Raw genomic sequence first — 19,439 nt, forward strand, 5'->3', positions numbered from 1 at the left:
GGCTGGGCCGAGGAGGGCTGTGGGGGCGAGGACCGGCCGGAGGGGGGAAGATCACTCGAAGGACACCGATCAGAGGCTCGGAGCCCGGAGGAAGGAGGGAGCTTGGCGGGGGGGCGGCGGAGGGAGGCGGGGGGGCCCTCCCCTAACCGGCGTGGGGGGGAGGGGCCGGTAGGGGGCGCTGCGGAGCCGGGGGGGCCATGGGGCTGAATGGCGTGTCCCCCCCCTTCAGGAAGCTGGGCTGCTTCCCCCCCGTCATGTGCCAGTGCAAAGTCATTTGCAGCAACCGGACCCTGTCCCTGATGTTCGGGTGCAAGGTACCGCGGGGGGGGGGGAACTGGGGGGCAGTGATGGGTCGGGGATGAGACCCAGTGAGGGGGGCAGTGGGTTGGATGGGAAGGGGACCGAGCTGGGGGCTGGAGGGGGGAGAGGGGGTGAATTGGAATCCGGGGGGGGAGGAAGGTTTGGGGGGGGGGACTGGAAGGCAGGGGATTTCCAGAGGGGGAGTGTGAGCCTGGGGGTGGGGAAGGACAGAGGGGGTGGACATGGGTCCCTGGGGAGGGGGGATGTGCTGAGGTCCCCGGTTCTGATCCGGGTGGGTTCGGGTTCTGGGGTGGCCCTGCAGTCGGGGTGGGGGGGCTGGCGCTGGGTGGGTTCGGGGGACACGGAGCCGATCCTGACCGGGTTTGGGGCAGGGACAGCTTGGGCCTCGGCTGGTACCACTTTAGTACCATTGATGGTAGCAGTTTGGCTGGGATGCTGGTACCGGCAGAGTGGCTGTTCTGGTACTGGTCCGGCTGGGACACCAGTACCAGTCCAGCAGCGGTTCTGCTTCTGGTAATGGTCTGGCTGGGGCTCTGGTACCGGCCGAGCAGTGGTTCTGGTTCTGGTACCAGTCCAGCTGGGGCTCTGGTACTGACTGAGCAGCAGTTCTGGTTCTGGTACTGGTCCGGCCGGGGCTCCAATACTGCCCGAGCGGCGGTTCTGGTACTGGTCCGGCCGGGGCTCTGGTACTGCCCGAGCGGCGGTTCTGGTACTGGTCCAGCGGGGGCTCCGGTACTGCCCGAGCGGCGGTTCTGGTACTGGTCCGGCCGGGGCTCTGGTACTTCCCGAGCGGTGGTTCTGGTACTGCTCTGGCTGGGGCTCTGGTACTGCCCGAGCGGCGGTTCTGGTACTGGTCCGGCCGGGGCTCTGGTACTGCCCGAGCGGCAGTTCTGGTACTGGTCCGGCCGGGTCTCTGGTACTGCCCGAGCGGCGGTTCTGGTACTGGTCCGGCGGGGGCTCCGGTACTGCCTGCGCGGTGGTTCTGGTACTGGTCCGGCCGGGGCTCTGGTACTGCCCGAGCGGTGGTTCTGGTACTGCTCTGACTGGGGCTCTGGTACCGGCCGAGCAGCGGTTCTGGTACCGATCTGGCTGGGGTTCCAGTACCGACCGAGCGGCGGTTCTGGTACTGATCTGGCTGGGGCTCTGGTACCGACCGAGCAGCAGTTCTGGTTCTGGTACTGGTCTGGCTGGGGCTCTGGTACCGGCCGAGCAGGGGTTCTGGTACCGATCTGGCTGGGGTTCTGGTACCGACCGAGCAGCGGTTCTGGTTCTGGTACCGATCTGGCTGGGGTTCCGGTACCAACTGAGCGGCGGTTCTGGTTCTGGTTCTAGCTGGGGCTCTGGTACCAGCCGACCAGCGTTTTTTTAGGAAAGTCACTGGGGTCAGATTCTGGATACTGGCTGGAAATTGAATTTGACACCCCCCTCTGCCAGGTTGGAGGGCTAGGTTGGGGGCTGCCGGGCTGGAGGGCTCTGTGGGGCTGGAGCAGAGGGGCTGCGGGATCTGCCTTAGGGGATAGGGGCTCTGGGGGCTGGGTTGGGGGGCTATGGAGGCTGGAAGTCTCTGTGGGGCTGGGTTAGGTGGCTCTGTGGGGCTGGGTTAGGGGGCAGGGCAGTTTCTAAGCCGTGTGTCCTTAGCCTGTCCTGGAGGCCTGCGCATCGGGGATTAAGGGAATTTAATCCACTGAGGTCAGCAAAGCTGGGTGGGAACCACACAGGCCAGGCCCATGGGGGGAGGAGGAGGAAGACCCTGCTATTCCTGCCCCGGACCCCCCAGTTCTGCCAGTGCCCCTCACTCCCGACCTGCAGCCCCCATCTCATCATTTCCTTCTAGTGTTTCTCCCCTTCTCCGTCTGTCCTGTCAGCAGATCAAAGACGGAGTGCGAAGGGGAGCAGGTCATGGGGCTGTGTGTGTATTGGGGTATTATGGGAGGGGAGTGGGGTCCGGTGGGTTAGAGCAGGGTGGGAGGGCTGGGAGCCGGGACTCCTGGATTCTCTCCCTGGCTCTGGGAAGGACATCGGGACCTCAAAATCCAGTTCGCGGTTCTGCCCTGACCGGCTGTGTGCCCTTCGACGTGGCCCGTCTCCCTGCCTCGGTTTCCCCTCCAACTCTTTGTGTCGTTATCCTGTTGCTTACTGTGGGTCCGTGCAGTGCCTGGCCCCATAAGCTGGGAATTGGTGGCCTTCGTTCGGATGGCCCCGAAGAGCCAAAGAGGTTAAGGTGACCCCCAAACTGTCCACCACTAAACAGCTGGACAGACGCTTCGGGGGGTCCAGAAACCCCAGCCTGCCTCATCCCACGGCAAACACCCCGATAAACCCGGAAACCAGTTGAAACACCAGCAAGGTCGAGGATTAAGAGAGGCTTTAATTTTACGAACATCCCACGTTCCCTGTCCCTTTAGCCGGAAAAAAAAAAATCTCTTGTCTGACTGTCTTTTAGCTGGGATTAAAAATAGTAATAACTGTCCTTTTGGGGGGAAAGTGCAGAAGATTTAGCCGGATTGGCGCTAAAGTCTGGTCTCGTTTCCTGCGAGGCCAAAACAAGACAAACACGCACAGGAGGGGGAGAGAAAAGGCCTCTCAAGTAGGATTAAACACACAAAGGGAAGTCTTTTTTTTTCACCCAACGCACAGTCAATCTGTGGAACTCCTCGCCAGAGGATGTTGTGAAGGCCAAGACTAGAACTGGCGTCAAAAAAGAACTAGATAAATTTGTGGAGGACGGGTCCATCCATGGCTACTAGCCAGGATGGGCAGGGAGGGTGTCCCTGGCCTCTGTTTGCCAGACGCTGGGAATGGGCGACAGGGGATGGATCACTTGATGATTCCCTGTTCTGTTCATTCCTTCTGGGTCCTTCCCTTGGTTGGGTCAGGACACCTCAGGATCAGGACAATGTGTTGTGTTGGGCATCGGCGCTGACTTTGTGGGTGCTCCACCACTGGAGAAACCATGGGGGAAAAAAGGTGGGTGCTGAGCACCCACCGGCAGCCCCCCATCAGCTTCCCACCCCCGCAGCACCTCCCGTCCACCAGTAGCCCTGCCGATCAGTGCCTCCCCCTCCTAGCACCTCCTGCCCGCTGTGGATCAGCTGTTTCATGGTGTGCAGGAGACTCGGGGGTGGAGCAGGAGCAGCAAGGACGGGGTGGAGACATAATAGGGCAGGAAGAGGTGGGGCGGGGGGTGGGAAGAGGCAAGGTGGCGGTTGAAGGGGTGGAGTAGAGGTGGGCTCTGGGGCAGAGCCAGGGGGAACCCTTCCCCCCCCGGCACATTAGAAAGTCAGCACTTATGGTGTTGGGTGTCTGCCTCGGGTGGTCTTTGTCTTGGGTGGCAACTTGGGGAATGGGGTTGGCTAGTATGTTTGTGTTGTTTCTTCACTCTGATCTTGCAGGCCTAATGGTGCTATGGGTAGATCCTGGGAACCCAGATGACAGTAGGGATTGTATTGGGTCATCTCTGTGTCGGGTCATCTTTGTTTTGGAACTTTGCATTGGGTCAATTTTGTATTGGATCGTCTTTGCATTGGGTCTTTGTGTTGAGTCGTTTTTGTGCTGGGTCGTCTTCACATTCGGTTGTCTCTGTGTTGGGTCATGTTTATGATGGGTCTTTGCGTTGGGTTGTCTTTGCATTGGGTCGTCTTTGTGTTGGGTTGTCTTTGCATTGGGTCTTTGTGTTGAGTTGCTTTTGTGTTGGGTCGTCTTCACATTCGGTTGTCTCTGTATTGGGTCATGCTTATGTTGGGTCTTTGCGTTGGGTTGTCCTTGCGTTGGGTCATCCTTGTGTTGGGTTGTCTTTGTGTTGGGTTGTCTTTGCGTTGGGCCACCCTTATGTTGGGCCATCTTTGCATTGGGTCTTTGTGTTGGGTCATCTTTGTGTTGGGCCATCTTTTTGTTGGGTTGCAGCTTGGGGAATGGGGTCAGATAGTCTGTTTGTATGGTTTTCTTCACTTTTATCCCGCAAGCCCAACGACGTTATGGGTCCCAGGAGATGGTGGGGTTGGCAGCCAGGAGGGTGACGTTTGCTGCAGTGGTTGTCGGCAGACAGCTGCTGCTTTTGCTAATTTCTCCCCCAAAATCTTTTCTTTTAAGAACCCCTAAAGGGCGGGCTGGGTGGAATAACCCAAGCCTTCGTTATCCTGCCTGCCAATTAGGTGTAATTTTCAACTAGTCAATTGTGGTCCGTTGATTTGGGATCCCGTGCTTCTCTTGTTCATCAGGCATGACCTTACCAGAGTCCTTGCGTTATTATCAGGAGGTCTTTGTGTTTGGATTAATTCAATTTTCTGTCTCCCTTTGGCACCCATTGTCCAATCAACATTTGTTGTTGTGACACCTTGTGAACTTTCATTCACTTTTCACTGTGGAGCTCACAATTAGGGTCAATTTGGAGGTCCAGTCAGTGGAGGGGCCTGGGGTCTGTGTACTGCAATGGGGCCCTGATCTCATGCCACGGGGCAGAGGGGGGAAGAAGGGGCCAAACCCCGAACTATTCAAATTCGGAAATGCTTCCTGGGAGCGGTTGATGACATGACTCATGCTCCTCTATAGCCCCTCCTCCCTGGCTGGATACATCTCCCATAATGCATTGTGTTTCTGCCCCCCCTCTTCCCGTGCCACCATGGGAGTCCCTGACTGTGGTGCATCATGGGAGAAATAGCCCAATTGGAGAACCCCAGAATCAGCACCTGAACCCCAACTCCCATGAGCTACTCTGGCAGCATTTCCAGGGAGAATTCCCTCCCACACACACACAATTTTTTCAGATGTTGGGCGTTGGGTTTTTCGATAAAACATTGAACTTTCCCATGAGAAGCACGGATGCTTCACAGGGTTGACGGGGAAACAGTTTGTCAAAAACTCTAAAAGGAGTTTTTAGGCGGGACATTTTGAGTCATATTTATGTTGGGTCTTTGCACCGAGTTACCTCTGTAATGGGTCGTCCTTGCGTTGGGTCTTTGCATTGGGTGATCTCTGCGTTATCTTTCCATTAGATCTTTGTGCTCGCTCATCTTTGCTCTGAGTCAATGTTGCACTGGGTCATCTTTATGTTGGGTCTGTGTTTGGTGGTCTTTGTGGTATCTTTGCATCGGGTCTTTGTGTTGGGTGGTCTTTGTGCCGAGTCACTGTTGCATTGGGATATCTTCGTATCCGGTCATTGTGTTGGGTGATCTTTGCGTTGCGTTATCTTTATGCTGACTTGGAGAGTCACCAGATGGTCCAACCGCTGATGGGGTGGGAAGCAAAGAGGAGGGCCCTTATACAGAGGGAACTGGATTGACTGGCAAGAAACAAAGAACAGGGGGTGTGATCTGGCCAAACAGAAGGTTATAGAGAGTGCCAAGAAGAGCCAGAGAAAAGCGATCAGAGGATTGGAGAAGATGCCTTACACTGAAGGCATTTCATCTGTTTAGCTTCTCCTAAGAGCAGTGGAGGGGTGACTTGGTTGCAGGGTCAAAATCCAAAATATCAAAGGGCTTTTGAATCAGGCGGAACTAAAACCAAAGCTACAAGTTAAAGCCCGACAAATTCAAATGGGAAATAAAGCCCTAATTTTTAACAGTCATGGGGAGTAGCCATTGGAACCAACTCCCAAGGGAAGGGGGGGGATTTTCCATCCCTTGATGGCTTCCAGTGGTGCTCTGTCTGGAAGATGCTTTAGCCAAACGCAAGTTATTGGGCTTAATGGTCAGTAAAATTCAATGGCCTACATTAAAGAGGAGGTCAGATTAGATGATCTAAAGGTCTCTTCGGGCCTATGGATCTATGCATTCCCATCGTTTTCCTCCAGCTAGTTGACAAAGATGTCGACCAGCCCTGGACAGCGTGAGCCCTGTAAATTCAACCTTCCACCCTGTTGGCTGATCATCTTCACGTTGACGTGTCTTCGCCTCGGGTCCTCTTCGTGTTGGGTTGTCTTGGTTCTGGAGTCGGCGTCGGGTGGTCTCTGTGTTGCGTCAGACTTCTGTCGGGTCGTTGCGTTGAGTGGTCTTTGCGGTGAGCGGTCTTTGCGCTGAGTGGCGGCTTGTGAAGTGGAGTCACCCTGGCCTACTTGTGTGGCTTTTCGGGGCCCCTAGAGCGGAGTCCACTCACTCCAGGGGCCCTGGAAAATTCTCCCGGGGCTCAGGCCCTTAGAGCGTCTTCTGCTCCAGGTCTTCGGTGGCGGGGGGTCTTTTCACCTGGGTCTTCGGGGCACTTCGGCGGCGGGTCCCGGAGTGGAAGGACCCCCCCCGCCACTGAATTACTGCCGAAGCTGGAGCCCCCCGCCGCCAAAGACCCCAGCCCCCTGAATCCTCTGGGCGGCCCTGGGGCTTGTAACTGTGTACTCCGTCCATTTATTCAGCATCCTGTACCAGGCCGATTCCCATGTTATCTGAGAACCGTCGCGTGGTAGAATTCAGTTATGATGCACTCTGTTAATTGTTTTTCTGGTCTTGTGTTAACGAGCCCAATAACAAGCTCACTCCAGGGAGACCATGGATGCAGATTTCTGACTCTCTACCGTACAGAGTTTTTAAGGTCGATATGGTCCGAAAATGGTGCCACGCAATATCCCCAGGCGAGGACAATCCATCCTGGTGGCCCCCAATTTCACATGCCGGGACCATGGCTAGGGGCAGACGGTTGGGTTGTATCCCAGTCCTATGCTGTTGGTCATTGAGTGAGAGGCTTCGCTGATAAAAAAGACCACGAACGATTTTTTTTCTCTTCTTAATTAACAAAATAATGAGCTGACCCCCGAGGAAGCCACGCATACGTTTCTGGCTCTCTACTGCGGGGAGTTTCTAAGTAGATGGATTGAAAAATAGGCAGGGGGGCGACTTGATTTTTCTTGCCAATGATACCTGGTTCTTGATGGTGTCCTTGATGATCTGGGGTTCGGGAAGCTGGGGTGCCAATCCCAGTTCTGCTACTGGCCTCTTGTGTGACCAGGGGCAAGTCCCCGCCTCCCTGACTCAGTTTCCCATCCCACCTGCTGTCTGTTTAGACGGTGAGCTGGGAGGAGCCTGGGTTGTCTCTCACTCCGTGCAGCGCCGGGCACAATTGGGCTCCCGCCCCGATTGTGAATCTAGACAGAGTGGTTGAACTCTGCTATTTTAAGTGCTAATTAGAACTAGGGTGTAATCCCCCCCGGGGAGGGGGAGCAGGCGATTTGGGGGGCCAGGGAGGGGCCGTGGGGAAGGGGTATTTGCAGCTGTGGAGATGTTGGGGTGTTTTAGCATGAGGTGGTGGCAGGAAGCCCAGCAGGGGGCACTGTGGGACGGGGCAGAGGGGGGCCATGGGGCAGAGGGGGCCCAGCAGGGGATGCAGAGCGGAGCAGAGTGGGGCCAGCAGGGGGCTACATGGGGCAGAAGAGGGGCAGCAGGGGGCACTGAGGGGTAGATGGGGGCCAGCAGTGGACAGCGGGGGGGCAGAGGGGGGCCAAAAGAGGATGCAGTGGGGTAGAGGGGGGCACCAAGGAGCACTGTGGGGCAGAAAAGGGCCAGCAGGGAGCGCCGTGGGGAAGAAGGGGGCTGGAAGGGGGCTCTGTGGGGCAGAAAGGAGCCAGCAGGGGGCACAGTGGGGCAAAAAGGGGCCAGTAGGGGGCACCGTGGGGCAGAAAGGGGCTAGTAGGGGGTGTGGCGGGGCAGAAGGGGGCTGGCAGGGGGCGCCTTGGGGAAGAGGGGGCTGATAGAGGGCGCCTTGGACATGAGGGGGCTGGCAGGGGGCGCCTTGGGGCAGGAGGGGGCTGGAGGGGGCACTGTGGGGCAGAAAGAGGCCGGCAGGGGGTGTGGCAGGGCAGAAGGGGGCCGAGAGAGGATGCCATGGACTCGAGGGAGCTGGCAGGGGGCACCACAGGGCAGAAGGGTCCCAGCAGGGGGCGCCACAGGGCAGAAGGGTCCCAGCAGGGGGCGCCACAGGGCAGAGGGTCCCGGCAGGGGGCACCGCAGGGCAGAAGGGTCCCAGCAGGGGGCGCCACAGGGCAGAGGGTCCTGGCAGGGGGCACCGCAGGGCAGAAGGGTCCCAGCAGGGGGCGCCACAGGGCAGAGGGTCCTGGCAGGGGGCACTGCAGGGCAGAAGGGTCCCAGCAGGGGGTGCCACAGAGCAGAGGGTCCCGGCAGGGGGCACCACATGGCAGAAGGGTTCCAGCAGGGGGTGCCACAGGGCAGAAGGGTCCCAGCAGGGGGCGCTGGGGGTCAGAAGGGTCCCGGCAGGCGGCGCCGTGGGTCAAAAGGGTCCCAGCAAGGGCCCCGCGAGGCAGAGGGGGCCGGCAGGGGGCGCCACGGGGCAGATGGTCCCAGCAGGGGGCACCGGGGGTCGGAAGGGTTCTGGCAAGGGGTGCCATGGATCAGAGCAGGGCCAAGCAGGAGGCGCCATGGGGCAGAAGTGTCCCAGCAGGGGGCGCCACAGAGCAGAAGAGTCCCGGCAGGGGGTGCCGTGGGTCAGAGAGGGGCCCGGCAGGGGGCACCGCGGGTCAGAAGGGTCCTGGCAGGGGGTGCCGTGGGGCAGAGCGGGGCCCTGCAAGGGGCACCGTGGGGCAGAAGGGTCCTGGCAGGTGGCGCCATGGGTCAGAGTGGGGCCCAGCAAGGGGCACCGTGGGGCAGAAGGTTCCCGGCAGGGGACGCCACAGGGCAGAAGGGTTCCGGCAGGGGGCGCCGTGGGTCAGAGGGGCCCAGCAGGAGGCGCCGCAGGGCAGAAGTGTCCCAGCAGGGGGCGCTGTAGGGCAGAAGAGTCCCAGCAGGTGGCGCCACGAGTCAGAGCGGGGCCCAGCAGGGGGCACCGCGGGGTAGAAGGGTCCCGGCAGGGGGCACCGTGGGGCAGAAGGGTCCCGGCAGGGGGCGCCGGGGGTCAGAGGGGCCCGGCACGGGGCACTGTGGGGCAGAGGGTCCCAGCAGGGGGCGCCATGGGGCAGAGCGGGGCCCGGCAGGGGGCGCCGCGGGGCAGAAGAGTCCCAGCAGGTGGCACCGCAAGTCAGAGCGGGGCCCAGCAGAGGGCGCCATGGGGCAGAAGGGTCCCAGCAGGGGGCTCCGTGGGTCAGAGGGTCCCGGCAGGGGGCGCCGCAGGGCAGAAGGGTCCTGACAGGAGGCGCCACGGGGCAGAAGGGTTCCCGGCAGGGGGCGCCGTGGGTCAGAGGGGCCCGGCAGGGGGGCTCACGCCGTGCTTGTCGCCCCCCCAGAAATATCGCTACCAAGATGAGGACAGCCCGCCCCTGGAGCAGAGCCCGGCGCATCTCCCCAACCAGGTAAAGGCCCCCGAGCTCGTCCACGTCTCGGAGAAGAACTTGTCCCAGATCGAGAACGTCCACGGCTACGTGGCCCACTCCCACGTCTCCCCCATGAAGGTAGGATGGGGGGCGGGGGGCGCCCGGCCAGCACAGGGGGGCCCAGCCCAGCCCTGCCCCCCAGCCCCTCCGCTGCCTGCGAGTGTGTCGGGGATGGGGCGGGGGGGTGCTGGCTCAGAGGGAGTGGGTGTCTCTGCGTGTGGCACGGCGGGTGGGTGGGTGGGTGTGGGCCTGAATGGGTCTGGGCAGGTCGCTGGGTGTGTCAGTGGCTCTGAGTGTGTCACCGTGTGTGTGTCAGTGGATCTGGGTGTGTCACTGTGTGTGTGAGAGTGGATTTGGGTGTGTCACTCTGTGTGTGTGTGTGGACTGGTGGTCGCTGTGTGTGTGAATGGCTCTGGGTGTGTGTGAGAGTGGATCTGGGGGGTGTGTGTGTGTGTGAATGGCTCTGGCTGCGTCACTGTGTGTGAGAGAGTGGATGTTGGTGTGTTGCTGTGTGTGTCAATGGATCTGGGTGTGTCACTCTGTGTGAGTGGATCTAGGTGTGTGTCTGCGTGTGGGAGGTGTGTGAGTGTGTGTATGTGAGAACGGCTCTGGATGTGTTGCTGTGTGTGTGCAAGAGTAGATGTTTGTGTGTCTGTGTGTGGTGTGTGTGTGTGAATGGATCTGGATGTGTTGCTATGTGTGTCAGTGGATCAGGGTTTCTCACTCTGTGGGTGGGTGGGTGTATGTGTGAGTGGGTCTGCGTGTGTCACTGTGTGTGTGTGTGTGTATGTGTGTGGACTGGTGTGTCACTATGTGTGTGAATGGCTCTGGGTGTGTCGCTCTATGTGTGTGAGAGTGGATGTGGGTGTGTTGCTGTGTGTGTCAATGGATCTGGGTGTGTCACTCTTTGTGTGAGTAGATGTAGGTGTGTCTCTGCGTGTGGGAGGTGTGTGTGTGTGTGTATGTGAGAACGGCTCTGGATGTGTTGCTGTGTGTGTTCGAGAGTGGATGTTTGTGTGTGTGTGTGGTGTGTGTGTGTGAATGGATCTGGATGTGTTGCTGTGTGTATCAGTGGATCAGGGTTTGTCGCTCTGTGTGTGTGTGTGTGTGTGTGTGTGTGAGTGGGTCTGCGTGTGTCACTGTGTGTGTGTGTGTGTGTGTGTGTGTGTGTGTGTGTGTGTGTGTGTGGACTGGTGTGTCACTATGTGTGTGAATGGCTCTGGGTGGGTTGCTCTGTGTGGGTGAGAGTGGATCTAGGTGTGTCTGTGGGAAGTAAGTGTGTGTGTGTCTGTGTGTGTGAATGGGTCTGGGTGTGTCACTGTGTGTGTGTGTGAGAGAGAGAGAGAGTGGATGTGGGTGTGTCTGTGTGTGAATGGATCTGGATGTGTCACTGTGTGTGTCAGTGGATCAGGGTTTGTCGCTGTGTGTGTGTGTGTGAGAGTGGAGCTGGGTGTGTCACTCTGTGTGTGTGAGAGTGGATCTAGGTGTGTCTGTGTGGGAGGTGTGTGTGTGTGTGTGAATGGCTCTGGGTGTGTTGCTGTGTGTGTGTCAGTGGATCTGGGTGTGTCACTCTGTGTGTGTGAATGGCTCTGGGTGTGTTGCTCTTTGTGTGAGAGTGGATCTAGGTGTGTCTGCGTGTGTGTGTGTGTGTGAATGGATCTATGTGTGTTGCTGTGTGTGTCAGTGGACCAGGGTTTGTTGCTGTGGGTGTGGGTGTGAGTGGGTCTGCGTGTGTCACTGTGTGAGTGGACTGGTGTGTTGCTGTGTGTGTGAATGGCTCTGGGTGTGTCACTGTGTGTGTGTGAGAATGGATCTAGGTGTGTCTGTGTGGGAGGTAAGTGTGTGTGTGTCTCTGTGTGTGAATGGGTCTGGGTGTGTCACTGTGTGTGTGTGTGAGAGAGAGAGTGGATGTGGGTGTGTCTGTGTGTGAATGGATCTGGGTTTGTCACTGTGTGTGTCAGTGGATCAGGGTTTCTCGCTGTGTATGTGAGAGAGAGTGGATCTGGGTGTGTCACTCTGTGTGTGTGTGTGTGTGTGTCAGTGGATTTCTGGGTCACTCTGTGTGTGAAAGATTGGATCTGGGTGTGTTGCAATGTGTGTCAGTGGATCTGTGGTTATCTCTCTGGGTGTGTGTGTATCTGGGTGTGTGTGAGTGGATCTGGGTGTGTCGCTGTGTGTGTGTCAGTGGATTTGTGTCTCACTCTGCATGTGTGAGAGAGTGGATCTGCTGTGTCAGTGGATCTGTGTGTCACTCTGTATGTGCGAGTGGATCTCTGTGTGTGTGTGGGTGGATTTGGGTGTGTTGCTGTGTGTGTCAATGTATCTGTGTGTGTGTGTGTGTATGTGAATGGATCTGGGTGTGTTGCTGTGTGTGTCAATGGATCTGTGTGTCAGTGTGTGTGTGTGAGTGGATTTGTGTGTGTGTCAGTGGATCTGGCTTTGTGTGAATGGGTCTGGGTGTGTCACTCTGTGTGCAGGTGTGTCGGGGGTGCTGGCTGTCTAGGAGTGGGTGGCAGTGGATCTGTCTGTGTCGTTATGTGTGTGTGTGTGTGTGTCAGTGGATTTGTGTCTCACTCTGTATGTGTGAGAGAGTGGATCTGTGCATGTCAGTGGATCTGTGTGTGTCGCTCTGTGTGTGTGTGTCAGCTTGGGTCAGTGTGTCTCTGTATCAGTGTGTGTGTGGGTGTGTGTCCAAGAGTGTGTGCATACTACTAGCTCTCTGAGAGTGTATGTTAATGGATCTGTGTGTCAGTGTGTGTGTGTGAGTGTCAGTGTGTGTCCGGATGTACATTTGTCAGTCTCGGTGTGTGAGTGTGTCAGTGTGTATCTGTGTGTGTATGTGTGGATGGGGTTGTAGGATGTGCCTGGGGTTGTGTTGGGGTTGTCAGTGTGTCTATCATAGGGGGTGTGTGTGTCAATGTGTATCTTACTATGTCTAAGTGTGTGTGTCAACACAGTGTGTCAGTGGGTGCGGCTGTGCGTTTGTGAGTCCATGTCTGTGTGTTTCTTAATGTGTCAGTGTGTGTGTGTCCCATTGGCTCCTGTGTGTCAGTTTTAGCATGTGTCTGACTCTGCCTGTGTGTTTGTGTGTGACAGTCACTGAGTGTGTATTAGCAGATCCCTGTGTGTGTCTGTTTCAACAAGTGTGTATCTTAGTGTGTGTGTGTGTGTGTGTGTGTCAGAGGTGTGTCATGGCGTCACAGGCATTATGTGTATCTTAGTGTGTGTGTCAGTATGAATCTTAATGTGGGTGTTTGACAGTGTGTGGCTCAGTTGTGTATCTTAGTGTGTGTGTGTGTCAGAGGTGTGTCATAAGGATCTGGGTGTGTAGCTCAGTGTGTGTGTGTGACTGTGTGTCAGTGCGACTGTGTGTGTGTGTCAGGGTGTGTCAGCAAGTGCGTGTTAGTGGCTGTGTCAACGCGTAGCTCAGAGCGATTGTGTCCTTGCTTGTGTGTCAGTGGACCTCCGTGTGTGTCAGACTCAGTGTGTGTGGCTGTGTGTATCCCAGTGTGTGTATATTAGGGAATGTCTGTGTCACTCTGTGTCTGAGTGTATCACAGCATCGGTGTCTATGGGTGTATCTGAAGGTGCCTCTGTGTGTGTGTGTGTGTGTGTGTACACTCGTGTTTCTGGAGGGATACTTCACACACACAGAACACAATTTACTAGTCACCAGGAGAAAATCAGCAACAAGGACTCCTGGGTTCTCTCCCCGGCTCTGGGAGGGGAGTGGGGGCTGGTGGTTAGAGCAGGGGGGCCTGGGAGCCAGGACTCCTGGGTTCTCTCCCCGGCTCTGGGAGGGGAGTGGGGGCTGGTGGTCAGAGCAGGGGGGGCTGGGAGCCAGGACTCCTGGGTTCTCTCCCCGGCTCTGGGAGGGCAGTGGGGGCTGGTGGGGTAGAGCAGGGGGGGCTGGGAGCCAGGACTCCTGGGTTCTCTCCCCAGTGCTGGGAGGGGAGTGGGGGCTGGTGGGTTAGAGCAGGGGGGGCTGGGAGCCAGGACTCCTGGGTTCTCTCCCTGGCTCTGGGAGGGGAGTGGGGGTTGGTGGGTCAGAGCAGGAGGGGCTGGGAGCCAGGACTCCTGGGTTCTCTCCCCGGCTCTGGGAGGGGAGTGGGGGTTGGTGGGTCAGAGCAGGAGGGGCTGGGAGCCAGGACTCCTGGGTTCTCTCCCTGGCTCTGGGAGGGGAGTGGGGCCTGGTGGGTAGAGCAGGGGGGGCTGGGAGCCAGGACTCCTGGGTTCTCTCTCCGGCTCTGGGAGGGGAGTGGGGGGCTGGTGGGTCAGAGCAGGGGGGCTGGGAGCCAGGACTCCTGGGTTCTCTCTCCGGCTCTGGGAGGGGAGTGGGGGCTGGTGGGTCAGCCCCAGGGAAGGGCGGGGGCTGGATGGCAGCAGGATTCCCACCCCGGCTCAGCCTGGAGCCTCTCTGGCCATGTGGCCAAGGGATGAGTCTCGCCCGGCCTCTAGGGGGCAGTGAGTCGGGTTGGGGGCGTGTGTGGAAATCCCCACACAAGGAGGTGCGGCGGGACTAGGACAATAGGGTCATCGGGGATTGTCTGGTGAGGTGTGTGTGTCTGGGTACTGGTGTTTTGTGGTGAAATACGTGTCTCAACGTGTGCATAGTGTGTGTCTGTGGGCAGATTGTACCTCTCTCAGTGTGTGTGTGTGTGTGTACATTGTGCTTCTCATTGTGTGTGTGTGAATCTGCTGTAAGTAGCTCTTGGGATGAATTTGTGTCTAGGTGTCTATGTTCTGTTTAGCTTTGGGTGTACACTTCGTGTCGTTGCGTGTGCGTACATTGTGTGTGTGTCTATTGGTGTGTATACACGGTGATGTGTATGCATTTTGTGTGTGTACATGGTGTGTGTGTACATTGTGTGTGTTGGTGTGTATGCACAGTGTGTGTGCATTTTGTGTGTTTAGCTGTGTGTGTATGTTGTGTGTGTCTAGCTGTGTGTGTGCGTCTATCGGTGTGTATACACAGTGGGATGTGTGTGTGTGTTTAGCTGTGTGTATGCATGGTGTGTGTAGCTGGGGTATACATAGTGTGTGTACATTGTGTGTGTGTGTGTGTGTCTGTGTGTATACATGGTGTGTGTGACCATTGTGTGTGTGGCTGGGTGTATACATGGTATGTGTATATATATATATATATTGTGTGTGTGTGTGTGTGTAGCTGTGTGTATACATGGTGTGTGTGTATATATGTGTGTACATTGCATGTGTGTGTACATGGGGTGGGTGTGTCTAATTTCTGCATGTCTGTGTGTATGTCTAGCTGTGTGTAAATGTTGGGTGTGTGTCTAGGTGTGTGTGTGTGTGTTGGGGGCCTGGATGTGTGTGTGTCTTTCTAGCTCTGTACCCCTCCCTCCCCCCCCACCCCCATGCACGACCCCCGTGCCCCCCAGCCGCCCCTCCCTGCGCACCTTCTGTCCGCCCCATGGCGAGGTATTTATAACGGGGGTGGGGGTCAGACCCCAGTTATGGGGGGCAGAGATCCTGGCTGGGGGTGGGAGGCAGGACAGGGTCGGGGTGGCGATTTCTACACTGTCATCTCAAACCCAAGGAGAGGTTTGTGGGGTTTCTGGGGAGCTGGGAGTGGGGCAGCTCGGCTCAGGGCTCGATTTGGGGGGTGCTATTTGGACTTGGGGGGAGAAGGTGCTGGAACGGTTGAGGGGATCGATCTGGGGGCTGGGCGCAAACTTGGGCGATGTGGGGGCTGGGATGAAAGTGGGGGTGTGTGGATGTGGGATGACATTTTCGGGGTGCTGTATGAGCTGCAAGGACGTTTTGGGGTTCAGTGTAGGGCACCAGATAAAAACTTGGGGGGTTGTTACCAAACAAGGGATCTGGGCTTTTTGGGGGGGTCCTAAGGGCCATGGAATAACCTTTGGGGTGTTCAGTTTTGCAGGGCAAATGGTATCAGGGTTGGATCTGGGGGGGTTGTGGAGGCTTCTCGTGGGGCTGAAGGCTGGAAATGTTGGGGTACAGAGGGGGGCCGGAGGGGGAGGCATGTCATTGGAGGGGCCTTGGGGAACAGCTTGGAATTTGCAGGGGCTCCTTTTTGGGGGCCATAGGATGGTTCATTCCATGCCAGTTTTGGGGTGTTGTCTCACTGCACCCCACTAATGGCTTTGGGGTGTGTTGCATTCACAACACCTCAATAGGCATTTAGGGCAGGTTGGGTGTCAGCAGGGTGGGGGGGGGCAGGGCTGGGCTGGCAGGGGCTGCGGGTCGGGAGTGAGGGGCACCGGCAGAGCGGGGGGGGGCAGGGCTGGGCTGGCAGGGGCTGCAGGTCGGGAGTGAGGGGCACTGGCGGGACTGGGGGGGGATGTTCTCACCCCCCCCCGATCCCCTTATGTCACTGTCCCAGCCTCCCAAAGCGGCTTTACTCCCTTCCTGCCACAATCCAATTAACCGGGGGCTGCGGCCCCTCCCGGCCAAGGGCTGGCAGAGGACAAAAGACAGAGGCAGCCCACTAGGGGGTGCTGTGGGGCGGGGGGCTCAGCAGGGGGCGCTAGGGGGCACTGTGGGGCAGGGAGCGGGGCGGGGGGCTCAGCAGGGGGCGCTCTCCCCTGGCAGGTGGGGCTGGCCAATTGCCCCTCGCTCCCACCCCCATGAAATAAGCCACAATGGACCTGGGGGGAACATGTAGGAGCCCATCTCCCACACCCCAACTGTCCTTCTTCCTTTTTCTTTCTTTCTTCCGTGCTGCTTTCATTAGTTCACTTCTGGCCTTTCTGCCATTCCTCCCTTCACTTCTCCTTCCCTCTTTCATCCTGTCGTTCTTCCGTTCTGTTCTTCAGGGGGGTTCACCCCTCCCTTCCTTCGCTTTGGGATCCGATTTTCCCATGCGCTGCTTCTATTCGTTCTTCCAGCCTTTCCGCTTCCTTCCTTCCATCCTTCCCGTGACCCTCGTGAGTGCTCGCTGGGCCTTTCCTGCGGTTCTCCATCGGTCCTTCCTTCCTCCTTCCCTTCTTCCGCTCGCTGACCAGCTCTTTCTCCTCTCTCTCCATTTTCTATCCTTCTCCGGCCTTCTTTCTTCTCAGTGCCCCAGTCCTACTGCAGGACCTTCTGTCTTTCTTTCTCACCCCTTTCTCGTTCTTTCTTTCTTTCTCATCCCTGTTCTTGTTCGTTCTTTCTTTTTTACTTACTTTCCCACTCGCCCCTTTTCTTTCTTTCTTTCTTTCTTTCTTTCTTTCTCACTCGCCCCTTTTCTTTCTTTCTTTCTTTCTTTCTTTCTTTCTTTCCCACTCGCCCCTTTTCTTTCTTTCTTTCTTTCTTTCTTTCTTTCTTTCTTTCTCACTCACCCCTTTTCTTTCTTTCTTTCTTTCTTTCTTTCTTTCTTTCTTTCTTTCCCACTCGCCCCTTTTCTTTCTTTCTTTCTTTCCCATTCACCCCTTTTCTTTTTCTTTCTTTCTCACTCGCCCCTTTTCTTTTTCTTTCTTTCTTTCTTTCTTTCTTTCTTTCTTTCCCACTCGCCCCTTTTCTTTCTTTCTTTCCCACTCACCCCTTTTCTTTTTCTTTCTTTCTCACTCGCCCCTTTTCTTTTTCTTTCTTTCTTTCTTTCCCACTCGCTCCTTTTCTTTTTCTTTCTTTCCCACTCGCCCCTTTTCTTTTTCTTTCTTTCTTTCTCACTCGCCCCTTTTCTTTTTCTTTCTTTCTCACTCGCCCCTTTTCTTTCTTTCTTTCTTTCTTTCTTTCTTTCTTTCTTTCTCACTCGCCCCTTTTCTTTCTTTCTTTCTTTCTTTCTTTCTTTCTTTCTTTCTTTCTTTCTTTCCCACTCACCCCTTTTCTTTTTCTTTCTTTCTCACTCGCCCCTTTTCTTTTTCTTTCTTTCTTTCTTTCTTTCTTTCTCACTCGCCCCTTTTCTTTCTTTCTTTCTTTCCCACTCGCCCCTTTTCTTTTTCTTTCTTTCCCACTCGCCCCTTTTCTTTCTTTCTTTCTTTCTTTCTTTCCCACTCGCCCCTTTTCTTTTTCTTTCTTTCCCACTCGCCCCTTTTCTTTCTTTCTTTCTTTCTCACTCGCCCCTTTTCTTTTTCTTTCTTTCTCACTCGCCCCTTTTCTTTCTTTCTTTCTTTCTCACTCGCCCCTTTTCTTTCTTTCTTTCTTTCTTTCTCACTCGCCCCTTTTCTTTCTTTCTTTCTTTCTTTCTCACTCGCCCCTTTTCTTTCTTTCTTTCTTTCTTTCTCACTCGCCCCTTTTCTTTTTCTTTCTTTCCCACTCGCCCCTTTTCTTTCTTTCTTTCTTTCTTTCTTTCTTTCCCACTCGCCCCTTTTCTTTTTCTTTCTTTCCCACTCGCCCCTTTTCTTTCTTTCTTTCTTTCTTTCTCACTCGCCCCTTTTCTTTTTCTTTCTTTCTTTCCCACTCGCTCCTTTTCTTTCTTTCTTTTTCTTTTTCTTTTTCTTTCCCACTCACTCCTTTTCGCATAGACTCATAGACTCATAGACTCTAGGACTGGAAGGGACCTTGAGAGGTCATCGAGTCCAGTCCCCTGCCCTTTTCTTTCTTTCCCACTCGACCCTTTTCTTTCTTTCTTTCCTTCTTTCTTTCTTTCCCACTCATCCCTTTTCTTTCTTTCCCGCTCGCCCCTTTTCTTTCTTTTTCTTTTTCTTTCTTTCCCACTCACCCCTTCTCTTTCTTTCTTTTTCTTTTTTTTCTTTCCCACTCACCTCTTCTCTTTCTTTCTTTCTTTCCCACTCGCCCCTTTTCTTTCTTTCTTTCTTTCCCACTCACCCCTTTTCTTTTTCTTTCTTTCTTTCTTTCCCACTCACCCCTTCTCTTTCTTTCTTTTTCTTTCACTCTTCCTCTCTGTCCCTCCAGTCCCCCCCCCCCAAAGGAGGCCGTTTAAGCCTCTTTGTAAAATGGTGCTGAGGTGCCGGACGCAACCACCTGCGGGACTGTGGCGCCACCGCGTGGCCGCGTTGGGGAACGACACCGGTACCCCTCCCCCGCTCGGAGAGAGAGTTACCACCACCTCCGAGTGATAGAGGGGGAAACTGAGGCAGAGATAGAACCACCACCCCCTGCTCTGACCCACCAGCCCCCACTCCCCTCCCAGAACCGGGGAGAGAACCCAGGAGTCCTGGCTCCCAGCCCCCCTGCTCTAACCCACCAGCCCCCACTCCCCTCCCAGAACCGGGGAGAGAACCCAGGAGTCCTGGCTCCCAGCCCCCCTGCTCTAACCCACCAGCCCCCACTCCCCTCCCAGAACCGGGGAGAGAACCCAGGAGTCCTGGCTCCCAGCCCCCCCTGCTCTCACCCACCAGAGAATTGGTTTTCAATGGCTCTGAGGCCTTGAGCTGTGAGGTGCATTACAGTTTCTCACGTAATTTTCCCAGGAGCTCAGGGTGTCAGGACCCCGGTGTCCGGGCTAAATTCCCCCTTGGGTGAGACCATTCTGACGGGCTAAACAACCCCCCCACCCCCACCCCGTGGCAGTGTCAATGGGAGACAGAAACCTCCTTCGCTTCCTGTCCCAAATAATCTGCCCGCAGTGCTGTGGGCTGTCCGACATGTGCTGCGCCCCACCCACGAGGTGGCTGCATCTCCGCACCCAGCTAGAGATCCATGAAATGGCAGCTGGGGGTGGGGGGGCGGGAGTGAGGGGCACGGCTGGGCTCGGAGGGGCTGCAGGTCGGGAGTGAGGGGCACCGGCAGGGCAGGGGGCTGCGGATCGGGAGTGAGGGGCACCGGCAGAGCTGGGGGTGCAGGGCTGGGCTCGCAGGGGCTGCAGGTCAGGAGTGAGGGGCACCAGGGGGTCAGATGGGGGGGGCAGGAGGCTGCAGATCAGGAGTGAGGGGCACCGGCAGAGCTGGGGGGGTTGCGGGTCGGGATTAAGTGGCACCGGGTGGGCAGATGGGGGGGCAGGGGGCTGCAGATCGGG

General features: G+C 56.6%; 1 protein-coding gene and 1 long non-coding RNA gene across 6 annotated transcripts in view; one reads left to right on the forward strand and one right to left on the reverse strand.

The window, feature by feature from the left end:
* DLG4 (discs large MAGUK scaffold protein 4) overlaps window positions 1-19,439 on the forward strand; it is an 86,356-nt gene that overhangs the window by 38,449 nt on the left and 28,468 nt on the right. For 2 of the 5 annotated variants that reach the window (XM_050933267.1, XM_050933266.1), the window contains exon 2: window positions 9,476-9,640. In XM_050933267.1, the coding sequence (XP_050789224.1) occupies window positions 9,476-9,640 (165 nt within the window). Of the gene's footprint in view, window positions 1-239; window positions 315-9,475; window positions 9,641-19,439 lie in introns of those variants that run through there. The other 3 variants (XM_050933264.1, XM_050933268.1, XM_050933269.1) reach the window with 3 other exon arrangements.
* LOC127039635 (uncharacterized) overlaps window positions 1-19,439 on the reverse strand; it is a 43,081-nt gene that overhangs the window by 21,068 nt on the left and 2,574 nt on the right. The window lies entirely within an intron of this gene.

This window comes from Gopherus flavomarginatus, chromosome 23, assembly GCF_025201925.1.
Source record: "Gopherus flavomarginatus isolate rGopFla2 chromosome 23, rGopFla2.mat.asm, whole genome shotgun sequence".
In the NCBI taxonomy this organism is placed as follows: Eukaryota; Metazoa; Chordata; order Testudines; family Testudinidae; genus Gopherus; species Gopherus flavomarginatus.